We start from the raw sequence: 21,992 nt of genomic DNA on the forward strand, positions 1-21,992 counted from the left end.
GTATGGGTTCGAGTCACTTCTGGGGTGTGAGTTTTCAGTTGCATATTGTCCTGGGGACCATTCAGGCTTGTTCGCATTTGTGTTCCTCACGTGTGCCCCAAAGAATGAGGTGATTTGATAAAATGCTATGCCCAAGATTACTATCCGAGTGCCGGCGGTGGGGTGGTTCAAATAGCCTCGGCTATCACCTCATTATGTCCGGTCGTGATGGTCAAGTGGATTAAGGCGTCTTGTACATACCAGTTGCGTGGCTCCTGGGAGTATGGGTTCGAGTCACTTCTGGGGTGTGAGTTTTCAGTTGCATATTGTCCTGGGGACCATTCAGGCTTGTTCGCATATATATATATATACAGGCATACCTCAGTTTAAGAGTTTAATTGGTTCCTGGAGACGCCTCGTATTCCGAAAACTCGCATTCCGAAGCTAATTTCCCCATAAGAAATAAAGGGAAATGAATTAATCCGTTCCTGACTACCCCAAAAACCCCACATCAAACTAAATTTTTATACCTAATTCATCTAAATAAACCTACAAAACTATGTTCAAGTTATTACTTACCTTGCTGTTGAATGCTGTAGGCGTATGGAAGATGGTGAGGAGGTGGGAGGAAGAGAGGAGTTACTGTTTGGAAGGGGAGTCCCCTTCCATTATCACATCAGGCAGTGAGGACTTCACTGGTATGCACACACTGGCACATTTTGCCTGCATACCACTAGGACTTGCTTGTTTTACTAAGAATTTGTCTAATGACACTTGTTTTTCCCTACATTTTAACACTTGTCTGTAGTAAGACATCACATTATCATTTAAAAGGTCAATGCAACGGCCTGCTACAGCTTTATCTGGGTGAGTTTTTTCAACAAAACTTTGCAGTTCTTCCCATACTTCACACATTTTCTTAATCAAGAAGGGACATCCTCTACTGCCTCTACTCACAGCTATTTTCTTAGGTTGAACCTTATCAATGGCTTTCTTGAGACCCATGGCAAGATATGTAATGACAACTTTTATGCTCAAATGGCCAAAAAAACGATAAAAAACTGTAAATCCTTGTGAAGAATTCAGGTCACTGGACACGAGACACTGGTAAACTGAGGCGCGATCGCCATGCCACCACGCGCCAGTCGGCCTGTACACGTATCAACAAACTCGTGTCCCGAGGTAACCCTCGCCTTCCGAGACATATTTTTGGAGTAAATCCTGCTCGTCTTCCGAAAAACTCGCATACAGGGACACTCGCATTCCGAGGTACCACTGTGTATGTATGTATGTACAGTGGTACCTCGGAATGCGATTGTCCCTGTATGCGAGGTTTTCGGAAGGCGAGCAGTATTTACTCCAAAAATTTGTCTCAGAAGGCGAGGGTTACTTCGGGACGCGAGTTTGTTGATACGCGTACAGGCCGACCTAGCGCGTGGTGGTTCGGCGATCGTCGCCCCTCCGCCCCTCAGTTTACCATTGTCTCGCGCTCAGTGACTACCCCCACATCAATTCTTCTCGCGGATTTTCAGTGTTTTGTTGGATTTTTGGTGATTTGTCTATACAATTTGTTATTATATATCTCACCATGGGTCCCAAGAAAGCCAGTGGTAAGGATAAAGGCCAGAAAGCTCATGTGAGGATGACAATAGAGGAGAAACAAGAGATCATTCGGAAGCATGAGAACGGTACACGTGTTGTTGAACTTTGTAGGCAGTACAACAAAGCCACATCAACAATATGCACTATACTTAAGAAGAAAAATAAGATTATGGGTGCTAAAGTGGCAAAAGGAGTAAGAACATTAACAGCACAAAGACCACAAATACTTGAAGAAGTGGAAAAGTTGTTATTAATTTGGATACACGACAAGGAGTTGAGGGGTGATAGTGTTTCGGAGGCCATTATTTGTGAGAAAGCCAGGGTGTTGCACGAAGACCTTCTAAAGAATACCCCTGCAACGAGTGATGCAGATAAGAAAGAGTTTAAGGCAAGCAGAGGCTGGTTTGAAAAATTTAGAAAGAGAAGTGGTATCCATAGTGTTACAAGGCATGGGGTTATGTGATGTGATTATGGAAGGGGACTCCCCTTCCAAACAGTAACTCCTCTCCTCCTCCCCCCTCCTCACCATCTTCCATATGCCTACAGCACTCGACAGCAAGGTAAGTAATAACTGGAACACAGTTTTGTAGGTTTATTTAGATGAATTAGGTAAATTAGGTATAAAAATTTAGTTTGATGTGGGGTTTTTGGGGTAGTCAGGAACGGATTAATTCATTTCCCTGTATTTCTTATGGGGAAATTAACTTCGGAATGCGAGTTTTCGGAAGGCGAGGCGTCTCCAGGAACAGATTAAACTCTTATTCTGAGGTATGCCTGTATATATATATATGTATGTATATATATATATATATATATATATATATATATATATATATATATATATATATATATATATATATATATATATATATATATATATATATATATATGACTGAAAACTCACACCCCAGAAGTGACTCGAACCCATAGTGCCAGGAGCAACGCATCTGTTATCTACAGGACGCCTTAATCTGCTTGACCATCACGACCGGACAAAAGGAAGTGATAGCCAAAGCTATTTGAACCACTTCCCCGCCGGCACTCGGATGGTAATCTTGGGCATAGCATTTTATCAAATCACCTCATTCTTTGGGGCACACGTGAGGAACACAAATGCGAGTTTTCAGTCGCATATAGTCCTGGGGACCATTCAGGCTTGTTCTCATTTGTGTTCCTCACGTGTGCCCCAAGAATGAGGTGATTTGATAAAATGCTATACCCAAGATTACCATCCGAGTGCCGGCGGGGAAGTGGTTCAAATAACTTCGGCTATCACTTCCTTTTGTCCGGTCGTGATGGTCAAGCAGATTAAGGCATCCTGTAGATACCAGTTGCGTTGCTCCTGGCAGTATGGGTTCGAGTCACTTCTGGGGTGTGAGTTTTCAGTCGCATATAGTCATGGGGACCATTCAGGCTTGTTCTCATTTGTGTTCCTCACGTGTGCCCCAAGAATGAGGTGATTTGATAAAATGCTATGCCTAAGATTACCATTTGAGTGCCGGCAGGGAAGTGGTTCAAATAACTTCGGCTATCACTTCCTTTTGTTCGGTCGTGATGGTCAAGCGGATTAAACCTTTAACTGCGCAATGCGCCTGCAGGCCCAGGCTTTAGGTGCGCAACGCGCCTCTGGGTATTTGTATTTTTCACGTTCCATTCAAAACTCCCATGGCTACATGGGGTTCACATCAGCTTCCTCAGGGCTCTTGTAAACAGACGCCATCTTTAAAAAAAATCGTGGTCCACATTCTCAGGTGTGGGAGCCTCAGTATTGAGTGAGCAACCAAGGCTGGCACTCGCAGCATGAGCGCACAGCACTGCTGTTCAGCGTGTGACCACAGCATCGCCTAATAATGTCATAATATATATATAACTTGTATTATTTAGCCATGATAGTATTATAGAAGAGCCTGAGTGTGATAATGACTTGGTACAATGTTCAAATATCAGTGATTCAATGCTGTTCACGATGTTCACAGCGCTAGCCACAGCACCACAGCATTATTTCGTCCATCTAGAAATCTATTGCAAACACATTGATACCAAATTGAATATCTTAGGACGAGAATTGAGCTGACAAAGTTGAAAAGATTATACACTTTTCAAAATTTACTGCGCTCTCTCTCGCGCTCCCATGGAACGCCCAAGCCCACCTGGGGTAGTGGGAGGTCCCGGGCCCGGTGAGCGAAAGTGTTAAGTAATTACACATGACTGATACCAGACTATACAACAACACTGTAAACTAAACAAGCAATTTCTTACCTTAGACTTCACAGTTACATACATTTCTACAGAATTCAGTTCCCCTGAAAAAAAAAAAAAATTATAAGTAAGAAAGCTATATGTAAGTGAAGTAAAAAAATAATTATTTCTATTATTTCAGCAATACAGTGACACCTTGACTTACAATTTCCCCGACTTACAATAATTTTGAGTTGCGATATAAATTTGATCAGAAAATGCTACTCGACTTACGATAGTGTCGTCAACTAACGATATTCGTTGACACGCGTTCGGGTCGACCGAGCTCGTGGTTCCTGGTCGAGGCGGGCCGACCTGCCTCAGTTTACTAGAGCCGCCCGCTTAGTGACGATCACGCTTATAAAAAATTCCATTATTTTGGTGATTTTTTTTTTTAACATAAAAACTGATTATTATATGGTTCTTATATATTATGCACCATGGGCTCCAAGAAAGTCAGTGGTAAGGTCCAACATATGAAAACACATGTAAGGATGACCATAGCGGAAAAGCATGAGATCATTCGTAAACATGAAGATGGTGTGGGGGTTGCTGAACTAGTTAGGCAGGACAACAAATCTCAGTCAACGATATCCACCATAATTGCTAAGAAAAAGGACATCATGAGTACTAAAGTGGCAAAAGGCATATCAATAATCACGAAACATAGAACACAAACACTTGAGGATGTCGAACAGTTGTTATTAATTTGGATACACAGCAAGGAGTTAGCAGGTGATAGCATTTCAGAGGCCATCATTTGTGAAAAAGCAAGGAAATTGCATGAATTTCTTATAAAGAAAACCCTGGAACATGTGATGCAGAAGCGAAAGAGTTCAAGGGGAGCAGAGGATGGTTTGAAAAATTTAGAAAAAAACCAGCGTTGAATGTAATGAAACGCCATTTTCTGGGTGAGACCCGGAGGCTCCCCGGAGCTTTACCGGCTGATATGCTAATGTCAGACTTTGGCATCAGTCATGTGTATGGAGTTCTAGGGCCTACCGGGGACCACGAGCCAGAACCTGGCCCCCTCAGAGAGGCAAGGGGAGCAATGGCCTATAGAAACCCCCGTGTGGTTGGAAGCATTCTATGTCTGCCATCGACCGGGTCAAGCATCCAGAAAGGTAAGCATTCCAAAACAAACCCCTATTCTGGTGAAAATTGCTACCTAAGCCGAACTAGTGGATAGAACTCTTCAACAGAAAACAAGGAAACTAGTATGACGTCATACGTCACCGCGCCGCTGTCTGCGCAGCTCCCCTCCCCCCCCCGGGAGGGGGAAGGGGGAGCCCCAGACCCTCCACGCCGGCTATCCACCCATCAGTTCTGAGGCTGGATGTCAAAACACGCGAAAAACGCCGACCGGAGGGAGGGAGGGTTGCCGGGGAGCCTCCGGGTCTCACCAAGAAAATGGCGTTTCATTACATTCAACGCTGGTTTTCTGGGGGAGCCCCGTCGGCTCCCCGGAGCTAACTACCCACAGAGGAAGGTCAAAGGGACAAAACTGGGAAGCGGACACCACGCACCCCCCAAGGAGGCAAGACAACCGGCAGCAAACGCCAACCCAAGGCGCCACAGCCCCGAAAATCCCGGGAACAACACGAGAACCACGAGCAGCAAGGCCCCTGCACGAACACCAAAAATCCATGCCCGAAAGACCGCAAGGCCACGTCGCCCAGACGGCAGCGAGAGCAGCGAAGCCACGAACGCCACAGGCATGAGGGAAGAACACAGGCAGCTTAGCCGCAAGAACACAGCTGACCACCCGGGACACTATCACCCGCGAACCGGGAAGAACAGAACCGGATCAACGCAAAACGCGCTCCGGACCCAAACGCCGTGGCACGCAAACAACAGCGGAGGGCCACCACTGAACACAAAAACGACACACCCCCGGCCCGACCAACGAAGCACCAACAAACCCTGGACCCCTCCAGAATGCAGCAGCCCCACCCCGTGCCAGAAAAGATGGAGACTGCTGCCACCAAACAATCAAAACGCTAAAACCGAAGGAGCAAGAAAACTCAGCGACTCGACCTCCAGAGGCAAAGGCCCAAAGGAAAGAGCCGACAAAAAAAAACACCGGAACCGAAGGGGCACTACCAACCGAGGAGAAGACAGAGCACGCTGACCAGAGACCAGGATGGTGCAAGCGGCGCACGAACAGGCCGGAGGTGAAACGACTCACAAGACAGCTTACTAACGGCACAGAAGCAACACCAAGACCGAAAGCAAGCTGAAGCGGCTCCTCCTGCGCCGCACGAAAAGAGGCGACAGTATGTGGCAAGACGACGGCCCCCAACCCCCACTAGAAAACCAAGCCGAGAGTAAACCAAGCTAACAAGAGTAACCACCTAAGAAGGGACAGGAAAAGGAAGGACCGCCAAAATACCCCATACTGCCGCCAAGAGAAGCACGCAGGTGGGACACCTACCACGAAGCCACCCGACCACCAACCGGAGGCGAGACCGCGAGGCAGAACATAAGCAGCCCCGACAAGGCCCCTCCGAGCCCAGGAAAAAGGCGGAGCCGCGAGAAGATCTTGGGCGCAACCACCAAAACCCAGGCGGCACAAGGAGATGGAACGTCTGCCGAACAGAAAAACTCCCCAGAGCATGCAAGCCCGCCAGGAGTTCAGAAACGACGGGTCCGACGCGAGACATCGCAAGACCCCCCAAAAAAAAAAAAAAAAACCGGCAGGGCAAGCTAGGAAACCAAAGAAGGCGGAAGGGTCGCCGCCAGAACAGGACCCGAACCAAGGGGCACGAACAACTGCAATAGACCGAGACAAAGAAGCACATCACAGGACACAGGCTGACCAACGCCTAAGAACACACGCAGAACATCCCTGCTGCAGAGGAGGCAGGAAGAAAGAGCAGAAGCACAAAAAAACCCAGGAGAACAACCAGGGGTGGACAATCAGGCAGGGACAAAAACCCCACGCAATCCCCAGGCACAAAACGGCAGCAAAGTGCCACTCCACAACCGGACACAGGAACAAGGACACGCCACCGTGAAACACGGTACCAATGCACACGTGCAGCAGCAGCAACAGGCACCACTGCAACATGCAACATGTAAATAGCAACTCCCCTCTGCAAAGGCAGAAAACGGAGCAGGCAGACCCCAGACAGGGCCAACGGAGACACGACAAAACCCTGCGGGCCCAGAAACCTGCACCAGGCGACCGACGGCAGAGAAACCCCGCTCGATACCTGCTGGATGAGGTACTGGGAGCTCTTTTACACCTGAAGCCCGGCCCAAGGTCAGGCTAGACCGACCAGAGGATGGCCCACCAGGCAGCTGCTAGGAGCAGTCCACCGGCCCACATACCCCCACAACCAGGACGGGCTGGAACTGCCATACGAAAACAGGCCAGTGCGCCCTGGAAGTCCACGGACGAACCAGCAAGAAGGCTTATGGTCGCAAGTAGGTCGTGTAACAAGCACAGACCTCTGATGGTAATACAGTGTTCCCCAAAGGTGCCAATAGCACCACTGCACTCCACTGGTACTATCCCGCAAGTTCTACCAGATAGGCGGGACCCAAGAGCCAGAGCTCAAAACCTGCAAGCACAGCCAGGAGCCTTACCAGGTGAGTACAGAACCAACCCTACAACCCCCACACCTCACAACATTAAAAAAGGAGGGTCCCCTGAATGACTCCAGCATGGGTTGGACATGCACATGAGGGGGACAGGAAGGGGTGATAAAGGGACAGTCACTGGTGTGCGAACGGTCTCAGTCGTACAAAAATATACCTAAATAAAGACAGGTATATAAACACCGCCGCATCCAGCGCCCGGCCAAAAGACGCCAGACCGCAGAAACTCACCTGGCGAATGGTGGCACGAACTTGACACGACTCAACCGTGCCCAGAAGAACTTGGGAGCACCGCCAGGTGAAGACGCCAGAGCCGGACCCTGCCGGAACCGCAGGAGAGCAGGGAGAGGCGAAGGAGGCGGTCCACACCCATGACACAGGGAAAACCGCGGTGTCCTCCCCACAACTGGGAACCAGGACACCCCCGGTGCAAAGGGGCACATACCGCAGCCAGGGAGAAGAACGAGAGGCGAAGCACTGCAGCAAAAAAGGGCGCAAAACACCAGCACTGAAACACCGCCCAGACCAAAACAAACTCCACGGCGCATGCGCATAACACGCTGGCCGAACCGCACACCCTCCCTGCGGGAAGGCGCCAGCCAGGACTACTGCACGAGAAAAGTAGCCAAAAGAGGAAGCAGGAACAATAAAACCGGCCAAAGAAGCAAAGAGCCCAAAAAGGAACCCAACCGGGCGACAAGCAGCCCAACCGGGCGACAAGCAGCCAAACCGGGCGACAAGCAGCCAAACCGGGCGACAAGCAGCCAAACCGGGCGACAAGCAGCCCAACAGGGCGACAAGCAGCCCAACAGGGCGACAAGCAGCCCAACAGGGCGACAAGCAGCCCAACAGGGCGACAAGCAGCCCAACAGGGCGACAAGCAGCCCAACCGGGCGACAAGCAGCCCAACCGGGCGACAAGCAGCCCAACAGGGCGACAAGCAGCCCAACAGGGCGACAAGCAGCCCAACAGGGCGACAAGCAGCCCAACAGGGCGACAAGCAGCCCAACAGGGCGACAAGCAGCCCAACAGGGCGACAAGCAGCCCAACAGGGCGACAAGCAGCCCAACAGGGCGACAAGCAGCCCAACAGGGCGACAAGCAGCCCAACAGGGCGACAAGCAGCCCAACAGGGCGACAAGCAGCCCAACAGGGCGACAAGCAGCCCAACAGGGCGACAAGCAGCCCAACAGGGCGACAAGCAGCCCAACAGGGCGACAAGCAGCCCAACAGGGCGACAAGCAGCCCAACAGGGCGACAAGCAGCCCAACAGGGCGACAAGCAGCCCAACAGGACGACAAGCAGCCCAACAGGGCGACAAGCAGCCCAACAGGGCGACAAGCAGCCCAACAGGGCGACAAGCAGCCCAACAGGGCGACAAGCAGCCCAACAGGGCGACAAGCAGCCCAACAGGGCGACAAGCAGCCCAACAGGGCGACAAGCAGCCCAACAGGGCGACAAGCAGCCCAACAGGGCGACAAGCAGCCCAACAGGGCGACAAGCAGCCCAACAGGGCGACAAGCAGCCCAACAGGGCGACAAGCAGCCCAACAGGGCGACAAGCAGCCCAACAGGGCGACAAGCAGCCCAACAGGGCGACAAGCAGCCCAACAGGGCGACAAGTACGAGGAGCTGACAGACGTTCCAATAATGCGGGAAGTAGTGAAAAACCTTCCCGTACCCTCGAGAACACAGAAGCCAACACTAGGCCCGAAGGCACACGAAGGCGCAGGCGCACCCGAGATCAGAAGTCACGCAGAACCCCATCGAATGGGGAAACATGACAAAAACACCGTCCCAAAAAGGGGTGGGAGGAAACATCCACCCACAGGACGGAACCAACCGACTCAAAGGCCAAGGAACCGAGCCCGGGGAGGGGCCGACGTCCAACAGCACGTACGGCGAGTGGGGAGGAAAGACCCCACTCCTCGTAACCACAAGCCCCGCCTAGAGGGGGATAAAAAACCCCACGGGGTCTAACGGGGCCAAGGCCCCCCCAAGTCACCAAGTCAACCCCTCCCCAGCCCCGGGAACCTACACGACAGGCCCCGGGGCCGAGCCGTTCCCCCAAAGCCCCGGCCGTACCAGAAAACCGGGGCAGCCGTGAAAACACTAAGGACGGGAGCCCACTGGCAGACTCATACAACACGGCTGGAGGAGCAAGCTCAAATGTCCCTGTCACTACCCCAGAAGGGGAATTCCCCGAGACTGCCCGAGTCTCAACACCACCAAAAACCCCGCCCCGAACTTACAGACGGTAAGGAACCGGATGCAGGCAGGAAGGGTGATCCAGGGGAAAGACAAGGGGGCGTGGATGGAACCGAAGCAACCAACACCCCCAAGTCCCAAAACGAACTACAACGGGGCAGCCCTGGGGCTCCTGGGGAGGAAACTACGAGAACGTTGCCACCACCAAGGCTCAAGTGCAACGCCCCTGCTGCCCGCACCCGCTTTGTTAGCACAACTGGGTAACCGAGCCACAACGAGCAACCAAACTCGCAGGACTCCGAGTCAAAGGTGTCACCGACCCCACAGGCAGCAGACGGAGGCAAAGCAGAGAGTCACCCAGAGACAAAGGGTGAGAGCAACCCTCAAACTCGCTGGAAGCGAGGTGGGGACTCTGGGGTCACATCCATCGGACCCGCGCGCCCCCAGGGGTTTCCCAGGGTCCCGAGCGTTTACTTTAAGAGGACTCGCGCTCAGGTAATCCCAGGCAGGGTACTGCTAACCGGCACCCAAAGCTACCAAACAACTTTCTAAGAGCTGAACCCCCGGGACGTGTACACTCACGGGGACCTAGCAGGGGTACCACCAGAAAATACTCAGAACACAAGGGACACAAGGGGCAAGAACGAAGGCAGACCCCCCCACCAGGTAGATAAACAAAAAGAAAAAGAAAACCCCGCAAGAGGACAGCGTACCCAAGCGGAACAGAGCCGGCCGCTATGATTGGTAAAGACAAGCTGCACAGTACCCTGCGCCTCACCAGTGCAAACACTGCCCCTTACTCTAAGGCGAACAAGGGAGACAGAACACCCGAGCACACAAAGAGCGGCCGAAAACCAAGCAGTAAACGGCCAAGCAGGGGCAGGACCCAAGGAACTTGTGGAAGGTGGCCCCAAGCCCCAAGGGCAGTACTTACAGGGCACCTAGGGAAGGGAACCCTAGGCGCATGCAGCCCGAGTACAGAAGAATCACTCCCGGCTCACGCACCACCTAGAAAACAGACACCACACTCTAGGTACAGTGCTGAAACAACCACTGGAGCCGGAGCACATAACCATTGCCTATAGCATCAGCCGAAGAACTGATGGGTGGATAGCCGGCGTGGGAGGTTTGGGGCTCCCCCTTCCCCCTCCCGGGGAGGGGGGGAGCTGCGCAGACAACGGCGCGGTGACGTATGACATCATACTAGTTTCCTTGTTTTCTGTTGAAGAGTTCTATCCACTAGTTTGGCTTAGGTAGCAATTTTCACCAGAATAGGGGTTTGTTTTGGAATGCTTACCTTTCTGGATGCTTGACCCGGTCGATGGCAGACATAGAATGCTTCCAACCACACGGGGGTTTCTATAGGCCATTGCTCCCCTTGCCTCTCTGAGGGGGCCAGGTTCTGGCTCGTGGTCCCCGGTAGGCCCTAGAACTCCATACACATGACTGATGCCAAAGTCTGACATTAGCATATCAGCCGGTAAAGCTCCGGGGAGCCGACGGGGCTCCCCCCAGAAAAAGTGGCATTCATAGTGTTGTGAGGCATAGGGAGGGTACCAGCTCTGACAAACCAGCAGCTAAAAGATTTATTGGCGAATTTAAAGATTTTGTGCAGAGTGAGGCATACCTACCACAACAAGTGTTTAATTGTGACGAGACAGGGCTATTCTAGAAAAGACTGCCGAAGAAGACATACATTACCAAGGAGAAGTCATTGCCCAGACACAAGCTTATGAAAGATAGGTTTACTTTTGTATTGCGTGGTAATGCGAGCGGCGAGTTGGAAATTAAACCCTTGTTTGTGTATCATTCTGAAAATCCAAGGGTTTTCAAAATATATAATGTTCAGAAAAACAAAATGTGTGAGATGTGGAGGGCTAATGCTAAGGTATGGGTGGCACCACCTCATTCACACCACTTTTATCGAGTGGGTCAATGAGGTGGTGTACCCTGCCCAAAAAAATATCTACAGGTGAACAGTTTGCCACTCAAGGCCCTGCTTTTTCTTGACAATGCTCCTGGCCATCCTTCCAGGCTTGGAGGATTCATTGATGGAGGAATTTAGTTTTGTTACAGTAAAGTTCCTTCCTCCCAACACCACTCCTCTACTTCAGCCTATGGACCAGAAAATCATTGCCAATTTTAAGAAACTTTATGAGAGGGCACTTTTTCGGAGATGTGTCGAAGTGACGAATGCCACAAACCTCACCCTCAAAAAGTTCTGGAAAACCATTTTAACATTTGTAGTGCTTTAAAACTCATAGACAAAAGCCTGGCAAGAAGTGACTCTAAGAACCATAATCTCTGGCTGGGGAAAATTGTGTTCTGAATATGATGCAGAACAAGACTTTGAGGGGTTTGAGCCTGAACCTGAAGTGCCTCTTGTTGAGGAAATTGTTTCTCTGGGACGGCAATTGGGCTTGAAGTTGAATGGTGCTGATATTGAGGAGTTGGAGGAGGAACACAGCGAAGAACTGACCACCGAAGAACTCCAAGCCCTTCACAAGGAGCAGCAACAAGAGGCAGCTGAGGAAATTTCTTCAGGGGAGGAGAAGGCAGTACAGATTGTCCTTCCTCAAAAATTAAGAAAAAGTGTGCAGCATGCGAAGAACTGCAAACTTTTGCTGAAACGACTCACCCAAATCAAGCTGTAGTAGGCCATTGCCTTAACCTTTTCAAAGACACTGTGATGCATCATTACAGACAAACGTTAAAACGAAGCGAAAAACAAGCGTCGCTAGACAAATTTTTAGTGAGACAAACAAGCAGTGAACCACAACCAGGTTTTAGTGGTATGCAGGCAAAACGTAGGAGAGAGTGTACCCCAGAGAAATCATCACTGTCTGATGTTATATTGGAAGGGGACTCCCTTTCCAAACAGTAACACCTCTCCTCCCCCTCCCCCATCATCATCATCATCTTCCATACGTCATCAAGAGTCATATAGGTAAGATAAACATATGTACTCTATTGTAGTTAGAGAAAAAATTGTATTCAGTATAAAATGTATTTTTAAGTTAATATTTTTGGGGGTATGGAATGGATTAATTCAATTCCCATTATTTCTTATGGGAAAATTTGATTTGACTTACGATATTTCGACTTACGATACGTCTTCGGGAACGGATTACGATTGTAAATCAAGGCCCCACTGTATTTGGGATTTTCACAATAATGATCAGTCTTACAATCATATTTTATTCTTCCTGGCTTTCATTTCTCACATATACCCTTAAGTTTTAGGTCAACATCTACACACTTGACATCCCTTAGTCTAATCAGTTCAGTTCCAACCGAGTTGAGATGTATAAATTATCAGATATTTGGTCAATCCTTCTGAACTCAAAAACCAACATTGAATCTAATGAAATGCCTCTTTCTGGATGAACCCAATTGGCTCCCTGAAACTATTTCCCTGAAATGGCTCTACACTTGTAGGTTATATCAGCTGTGCAGTTTTGTTTGGCATACCAGGAACCATGAGCTACAACTTGGTCCCTCTCAAAGAGGCACAGAGAGTGGTACTAGGAAAACATTCAAAAAGTTGGTGAACCAATACAAACTACTGTGGGTTCAAAAGAGTTTGAAGCCTTGAAACTGCCAAACTCTGAAAACAATGTAAACAAATGATCAAATCTCTCAAAATTGGAGCAAGCTCATTAGACCTAACTTGCCCAACCAGTACATGGGGCTGAAGATTTAAGTCTCCCTCCCAAGCCAGTTCTAGACCAGATATAAAGATTACACACACCAACTAATAAACAAGAATGGAGGGAACCAGGGAGCCACCAAAGTTCATTCAGAAACAAACATTACTTTCAACGCTGGTTTTCTGGGGAAGCTCCTTCTGGCTCCCTGAAGCTAATTACTCAAGGAGAAAGCAAGCAAAGTACATATCTTCAGTATCTCCATCTCCCAGAGGAGAGAGAGCAGATTTTCAAGAAGAAAACTGTATGAGGGAGATGACCCAAAAAACCAGCGTTGAATGTAATGAAACGCCATTTTCTGGGTGAGACCCAGAGGCTCTCCGGAGCTTTACCAGGCTGATATGCTAATGTCAGACTTTGGCATCAGTCATGTGTATGGAGTTCTAGGGCCTACCGGGGACAACGGCTAGAACCTGGCCCCCTCAGAGAGGCAAGGGGAGCAATGGCCTATAGAAACCCCCGTGTGGTTGGAAGCATTCTATGTCTGCCATCGACCGGGTCAAGCATCCAGAAAGGTAAGCATTCCAAAACAAACCCTTATTCTGGTTAAAATTGCTACCTAAAGCTGAACTAGTGGATAGAACTCCCCAACAGAAAACAAGCAAACCAGTATGACATCACACGTCACCGCGCTACTGTCTGCGCAGCTTCCCCCTCCCCGGGAGGGGGAAGGGGGAGCCCCAGACCTCCCACGCCGGCTATCCACCCATCAGTTCTGAGGTTGAATGTCAAAACACGCGAAAAACCACCGACCGGAGGGAGCGAGGGTTGCCAGGAAGCCTCTGGGTCTCACCCAGAAAATGTATACACTCACGGACGTGTACACTCACGGGGACCTAGCAGGGGGGTACCACCAGAAAAACACTCAGAACACAAGGGACACAAGGGGCAAGAACGAAGGCAGACCCCACCAGGTAGATAAACAAAAAGAAAAAGAAAACCCCGCAAGAGGACAGCGTACCCAAGCGGAACAGAGCCGGCCGCCATGATTGGTAAAGACAAGTTGCACAGTACCCTGCGCCCTACCAGTGCAAAACTGCCCCTTACCCTAAGGCGAACAAGGGAGACAGAACAACCGAGCACACAAAGAGCGGCCGAAAACAAAGCAGTAAACGGCCTAGCAGGGGCAGAACCCAAGGAACTTGTGGAAGGTGGCCCCAAGCCCCAAGGGCAGTACTTATAGAGCACCTAGGGAAGAGAACCCTAGGCGCATGCAGCCCGAGTACTGGAGACTCATACCCGGCTCACACACCACTTAGAAGACAGACACCACACTTTAGGTACAGTGCTGAACTGGGTGGATAGCCAGCGTGGAAGGTCTGAGGCTCCCCCTTCTCCCTCCCAGGGAGGGGAGGGAGCAGACACTGCGCAGACAGCGGCGCAGTGACGTGTGACGTCATACTAGTTTGCTTGTTTTCTGTTGGGGGAGTTCTATCCACAAGTTTAGCTTTTGGTAGCAATTTTAACCAGAATCGGGGTTTGTTTTGGAATGCTTACCTTTCTGGATGCTTGACCCGGTTGATTGCAGATATAGAATGCTTCCAACCACACGGGGGTTTCTATAGGCCATTGCTCCCCTTGCCTCTATGAGGGGGCCAGGTTCTGGCCGTAGTCCCCGGTAGGCCCTAGAACTCCATACACATGACTGATGCCAAAGTCTGACATTAGCATATCAGCCTGGTAAAGCTCCGGGGAGCCGACGGGGCTCCCCCCAGAAATTATGTGAGAAATCTTTAAAGACTTCAGATAAAGAAAGGGATTTAGGGGTTGTTCTAGATAGAAAACTATCACCTGAGGACCACATAAAGAACATTGTGCGAGGAGCCTATGCAACGCTCTTTAACTTCAGAACTGCTAGTAAATACATGGATGGACAAATACTAAAGAAATTGTTTATGACTTTTGTTAGGCCAAAGCTGGAATATGCAGTGGTTGTATGGTGCCCATATCTTAAGAAGCACATCAACAAACTGGAAAAGGTGCAACGACATGCTACTAAGTAGCTCCCAGAACTGAAGGGCAAGAACTACGAGGAGAGGTTAGAGGCATTAAATATGGCAAAACTAGAAGATAGAAGAAAAAGAAAAGATATGATCACTATCTACAAAATAGTAAGAGGAATTGATAAAATTGATAGGGAAGATTTCCTAAGACCTGGAACTTCAAGAACAAGAGGTCATAGATTTAAATTAACAAAACAAAGACGCCGAAGAAATATAAGAAAATTCACTTTTGCAAACAGTGTGGTAGATGGATGGAACAAGTTAGGTGAGAAGGTGGTGGAGGCCAAAACCTTCAGTAATTTCAATGCGTTATATGACAAAAAATGCTGAGAAAACAGTACACCACATCGTAGCTCTCATCCTGTATCTACACTTAGGTAATTATACTTAGGTAATTACATCAGTTCAAAAACTGGGGTGGTGGGCTGCCAGCTCCCACTTTCCCCGTAGGGTGCGAGGGATGGGGGGAGGATTTGTAGCACTAATGAGCAGGAGTGCTAGCTAGCTGAAGGTAGATGAAGTGTTGCTTGTTTTCTTCCTGGGGGGAGTTCTTTAGCTCTTTTCGAATGGAGGCCGCAATTTTCACCAGATTGTGATCTGTTTTGTTTCATCTATCTTTCTGGGTGCTTCCCCAGTCTATGGCAATTACGACATACTGTACTTTACATGTAAAGTGCTCATGAGCCATTGCTCCATGCGCCTCTCTGAGGGGGGTCAGGTTCTAGCTCGTGATCCCCCAGTAGGCAAAAGGACTCCTGTGACTGAAGACCCCCCAAACTAATAGAGCATTATATCAGTTCAGATAGCTTCAGGGAGCCGACAAGGCTTCCCACAGAAAATATGATTTAAATGTTAATGTTGAGAGGGGGGTAATTAGTATATCAAACATAAATGGATAGGAGGTGGGGCATAAAGAGCAGTATCCACTCGATTTAACGGCCTATATGGGGCTGTACCCTGGTCATTATTTCTGGAGCTCCGGTATTTCCGAAGTTAAGTGTTGGTAATTTTTCAAGTAACATTCAGGAAAGATATATTTTATATAGACAGCCACTGGGTCCACCACTCTAGTGCCTTCTACCCTGTGACGTCACAGATTCACGGCTCATTGTTTTGATTTGTCATGAGGTTGGAGTATTCACTCCGTGACTTTGTTGGACATATCGGCACAATCAAGGAACATCCGTGCACCATGTCGGCTCCAAATGCACTCGTTGTGTCAGTGATGGCTGACTGGTGGGTGGATGGGCAGGCAGGCAGGGTTGGAGAGGCTGAAATGTAGGCAGGCAGGCAGGGAGAGGCTGGGAGGTAGGCAGGGAGGGAGAGGCAAGGAGGAAGGCAGAGCTTGGGAGGGAGGCAGGCAGAGGCTGGATGGTAGGCAGGGAGGGAGAGGCAAGGAGGGAGGCAGAGCTTGGGAGGGAGGCAGGGAGAGGCTGGGTGGTAGACTGGATGGTAGGCAGGGAGGGAGAGGCAAGGAGGGAGGCAGAGCTTGGGAGGGAGGCAGGGAGAGGCTGGGTGGTAGACTGGATGGTAGGCAGGGAGGGAGAGGCAAGGAGGGAGGGAGGCAGGCAGGCAAGAGGCAGGGAGGCAGGCAGGCAGGCAGAGGCAGGGAGGGAGGGAGGCAGGCAGAGGCTGGGTGGTAGGCATGGAGGGAGCAGCAAGGAGGGAGGGAGGCAGGCAGAGGCTGGGTGGTAGGCAGGGAGGGAGGGAGGCAGGCAGAGGCTGGGTGATAGGTAGGAAGGGAGTGGATGGAGATGGATGGTAGGATGGAGATGGATGGAGGGATGGATTGATGGATGGATGGATGGATGGATTGATGGAGGGAGGGAGAGAGGGATGGCGCTATGGTTGTTGAGGTGAAGCAGAGAGAGCTGTGTATGGGAAGTTTGGGGGGAAGAGGGGTGTCGTTGGTGGGGGAAGGGACCGGCTCACAACCAGATGTTTAGATGGAAGGAAGGAGGGAGGGAGGGAGGGAGGGAGGGAGGGAGGGAGGGAGGGAGGGAGGGAGGGAAGGAGGGAGGAAGGGATGGAGGGGAGGGAAGGAGGGAGAGATGGAGGGAGGGAGGGAGCTGGGAAGGAGGGAGGGATGGAAGGAGGGAGGGAGGAAGGAGGGAGGGAGGGAGGGAGGGAGGGAGGGAGGGAGGGAGGGAGGGAGGGAGGGAGGGAGGGAGGGAGGGAGAGAGAGAGGGAGGGAGGGAGGGAGGAAGGGATGGAGGGGAGTGATGGAGGGAGGAAGGGAAGGAGGGGCAAAGGGATGGAGGGGAGTGATGGAGGGAGGGAGGATGGGAAGGAGGGGAGGGATGGAAGGAAGGAGGGATGGAAGGAAGGAGAGATGGAAGGAAGGAGGGATGGAAGGAAGGAGGGAGGGAGGAAGAGATGGAGGGAGGGAGGAAGGGATGGAGGGGAGTGATGGAGGGAAGGAGGGATGGAGGGAGCAAAGAAGAGAGGGAGGGAGGGAGGGAGCAATGGATGATGAGGTGAAGCAGAGACCGTGTGGATTGGAAGTATGGGAGGATGGGGGGGGGATGGGTGTGTGTGTGTCGGTGGTGGGGAAGGGAAGAGATAAGCCTAACACTTGACCCAGTTAACCAGATGTTTGGATGGAAGGAAGGAAGGAGGGAGGGAGGGAGGGAGGGAGAGATGGAGGGAGGGAGGGAGAGATGGAGGGAGGAAGGAAGGGAAGAAGGAAGGGATGGAGGGAGGGAGGAAGGAAGAGAAGAAGGGAGGAAGGGATGGAGGGGAGGGAGAGATGGAGGTAAGGAGGGAGGGAGGGAGGGAGGGAGGGATGGAAGGAAGGAGGGAGGGAGGGAGGGACGGATGGAAGGAAGGAGGGAGGGACGGATGGAAGGAAGGAGGGAGGGACGGATGGAAGGAAGGAGGGAGGGAGGGAGGGGAGGGAGGGAGGGAGGGAGGGAGGGATGGAAGGAAGGAAGGAGGGAGGGAGGGAGGGAGGGAGGGAGGGAGGGAGGGAGGGAGGGAGGGAGGGAGGGAGGGATGGAAGGAAGGAGGGAGGGAGGGAGGGATGGAAGGAAGGAGGGAGGGACAGATGGAAGGAGGGAGGGAGGGAAGGAAGGATGGAAGGAAAGAGAGAGGGAGAGAAGGAAGGAGGGAGGGAGGGATGGATGGAAGGGAGGGAGGGATGGAAGGAAGGAAGGAGGGATGGAAGGAAGGAAGGAGGGATGGAAGGAAGGAAGGAGGGATAGAAGGAAGGAAGGAAGGAGGGAGGGAGGGAGAGAAGGAAGGAATGGAGGGAGGGAGGGAGGGAGGGAGGAAGGGAAGGAAGGACAAAGGGATGGAGGGGAGGGATGGTTGGATGGAGGAAGGGAGCTGGGAAGGAGCGATGGAGGGAGGGAGGGATGGTTGGATGGAGGGAGGGAGGGAGGGATGGTTGGATGGAGGGAGGGAAGAAGAGAGGGAGGGAGGGATGGAGCAGTGGATGATGAGGTGAAGCAGAGAGAGCGTGTGTATGGGAAGTATGGGGGGGCAGGTGGGGGGGGGGTGTCGGTGGTGGGGAAGGGAAGAGATAAGCCTAACACTTGACCCAGTTAACCAGATGTTTCTTTATTTAGTTCTGGATGTACATCATATATATTTTTGCTTGCAGATTTTGTTTAGTAATATTATTAGGATAATAAAAAGTTATAAAATACTTGTTTCATGAATGCTTTATTAGATGGAGATTCTCTAGGCTGTCTCTGGCTGGCTGGCAGTCTACTGAGCCATTTCCCAGAAGGGTCTTGGGGGGGGGGGGAGGCAGAAAGTGAGGGTGTGGGGGTAGAGGTTCAGTGAAGGTGAGGGAGGGGATGAAAGGGGTAGGCGGCCTGCTTGCCATGTGAGGACCCTCTGATACTAAGACAAACCCAATACCGATCTTTGGTAACATCGACCGCCAGACCGTTATACGAGGCTTTAAATACCGGTCTCCCAAACCGGTCGTTATTACTGGCAGATCGGTATAAAAGAGGCCGTTAAATTGAGTGGATACTGTATCTCACTTCCCCATAGTCATAGGTAAGCACTGCTAGGTGAATAAAGGAATGAGGTGAAAAGAAAAGTTGCCTCATTGTTTGTGCTTTGGCCAGAATGACTACTATCATCCTTGTACTTTTATCTACATAACTTTTTTTATCTACATTAAAAAAATCTCTACATTTCTCTACACTAAAAAATTCTTGATCTACATTACTTTTATCAGCATAAACTTTAATTTTATCTACATAAACTCTTACAATACTCCCTAATACATATTAAAATAATCAACATACTGGGTCCCAATTCAATTCCCCAGGACAAATGAAGTTGGGCAATGTTTTCTTCCACCTGATGCCTTTGTTTACCTAGCAATAAATAGGTAACCATTAGTTAGGACACAGGAAACAAATATTATGCAAAAATCTACCAACATAGTTATTTAATACCTTTGAAATTCTTGATCATGTGGGAGATGCCCATTTCTGCAGGAATCGAGTCATACCCACACGCACCGACAACATGAACTCCTGCCTCCTCTGCTGCTGCCGCGTATTTTAGCTGCATGCTTTCCAGGAACTTAAATATAAAATAAATAAAAATAAATTAAATTTCATTTTTTTTAAGTATTTATTTCCAATTTATACAGGATGAATGAAATACATAATATTCTGTTACAAATTTTTTGTTAGTACCTATACTTAACCCTTCAATTGCGCATCGCATCATATGATGCTTTGCCCAACTTGCAGTAAATTGCGCATCGCATCATATGATGCGCGGGCGTACCGAGCACGATTTAAAAAGGCCCCGGGGTAGAGGGGGTCCCCATACGCTGCCCAGGGGCTATAGTAAACAGCCGCCATTTTGAAAAAAAATCCAGCTCACGCTACCATCGCTTGGGAGGCCTCAGTTACCCGGCAGCCACCATGTCGAGCGCACGGCCGAACGCTTCTCAGGCATGCCCCACGCAATCACTCACCCAAGAGCAAATAACCAGTGAATTATTTTCCGATGGTGAGGAAAGTGACTTTTATGATTCTGATATTGATAAAGACTACACCCAATTGACCGATGTTGATAGCACGGACAGTGAATATGAGATACAGCCGCCTCCTATGGCGAGGCCTATACCCTCACCCATGCCGCCTCGGCCAGCGTCGACCCCAATATTCCCTCGGCCACACAGTTCCTGTGATTATTTATGAGGATACTTTCGGTGACGAGTCAGAGGAAGGTGACTTTTTCTGGTTTTAGTGAAGTGGAATCAGAACATAATGTTACCGAGCCTGGTGCCAGTACCAGTGGTGTTACTGGGCGAGATTTTGTCGCGTCAGCAGTGTCTCGCCCAGCCAAGCGCCACCGCATCGAACAACATGTGGTACCAAGAGCCTCATGTTCATGTGCCTCTACCTCACGTGCACGTGCCTCTACCTCATGTGCACGTGCCTCTACCTCATGTGCACGTGCCTCTACCTCATGTGCACGTGCCTCTACCTCACGTGCAGGTAGCGGCCGTACTGTGCGTAGACGGGCTTCAGCTCCTGGTCCACGGGGTGCATCGCTTCCTCGCCGTAGTGCCTCTGCTGCGTCCCCTGTTGCGTCCCCTGCGTCTCGCAGGACACCAGGTGTACTAGTGTGGAGTGATGGTGCTGGTTTTATTCCCCGAATTCCTGCCTTTGACGATGAAGACGTTGGGATTACAGATCTTTTCCCTGATAATGGTGATGATATGAGTGAATGTGATTATTTTACCGCATTCTATGATGAGCCCCTCATGGAATATATTGTACACCAAACGAACCTTCATGCGGCTCATCTCATTAGAAAAGATATATCAGAATTTTCACGATTGCAACGTTGGAAAGACACCAATATTGGGGAAATGTATGTGTTTCTTGCAATATGTATGTTGATGAAACACTGTGTCAAACACGCTATCACAGATTACTGGAGCAAAGATCTGACTATTCCAACACCTTTCTTCAGGAAATATATGTCCAGAGACAGATTTCAGATACTCCTCAGGTGTGTGCATTTTGCAACTAATGAGGACCGGACTGAGGAGGATAGACTTTTTCGAGTGAGGCACTATATGAATGAGGTGATTGGAAAATTCAGAGATTTTTACGTACCAGCACAGAAGCTGGTGATTGACGAATCCCTTATACTATTCAAAGGACGTGTTTCATTCAAACAGTATATTCCCTCAAAACGAAACAGATTTGGCTTGAAATTCTTTGTACTGTGTGACTGAAACAGGATACGTGTTACACATGATTCTGTATTCAGCTAGCAATGTAGACATTCCCGGTAACGACGAACATGGATTCTCGGGTAGTGTGGTGAAGTCACTGATGGCACCATGGATGAACAAGGGCCACATCCTATACACAGATAATTACTATACAAGTCCATTGCTAGCTAAGTTCTTGATTGAAAATAGAACCGGGTTGGTTGGCACAGTAAAGCCACGAAGAAGGGAAATGCCAGTGTTTGTCGGTGGACTTGCAGTTGGTGAGTGCCAGGTACGGAAATGTGATGACATTCTCTCAGTACGGTGGAAAGACAAAAGAGAAGTGAACCTGCTGTCAACCGTTCATGATGGTACAATGTTGAACAGTGGCAAGGTGCACCGTGTAACGAGAGAACCAGTATATAAGCCAGATTGTGTTCTTGACTACA

General features: G+C 50.0%; 1 protein-coding gene across 5 annotated transcripts in view; it reads right to left on the reverse strand.

Moving 5' to 3' along the window:
• Window positions 1-21,992, reverse strand: part of LOC138349678 (saccharopine dehydrogenase-like oxidoreductase) — a 372,908-nt gene that overhangs the window by 248,554 nt on the left and 102,362 nt on the right. For all 5 annotated transcript variants that reach the window (XM_069307706.1, XM_069307705.1, XM_069307707.1 and 2 more), the window contains 2 exons: window positions 19,757-19,886; window positions 3,841-3,884 (listed from right to left, as the gene is read on the reverse strand). In XM_069307706.1, coding sequence (XP_069163807.1) covers window positions 3,841-3,884; window positions 19,757-19,886 — 174 coding nt within the window. The remainder of the gene's footprint in view (window positions 1-3,840; window positions 3,885-19,756; window positions 19,887-21,992) is intronic.

This window comes from Procambarus clarkii, chromosome 60, assembly GCF_040958095.1.
Source record: "Procambarus clarkii isolate CNS0578487 chromosome 60, FALCON_Pclarkii_2.0, whole genome shotgun sequence".
Taxonomy (NCBI): domain Eukaryota; kingdom Metazoa; phylum Arthropoda; class Malacostraca; order Decapoda; family Cambaridae; genus Procambarus; species Procambarus clarkii.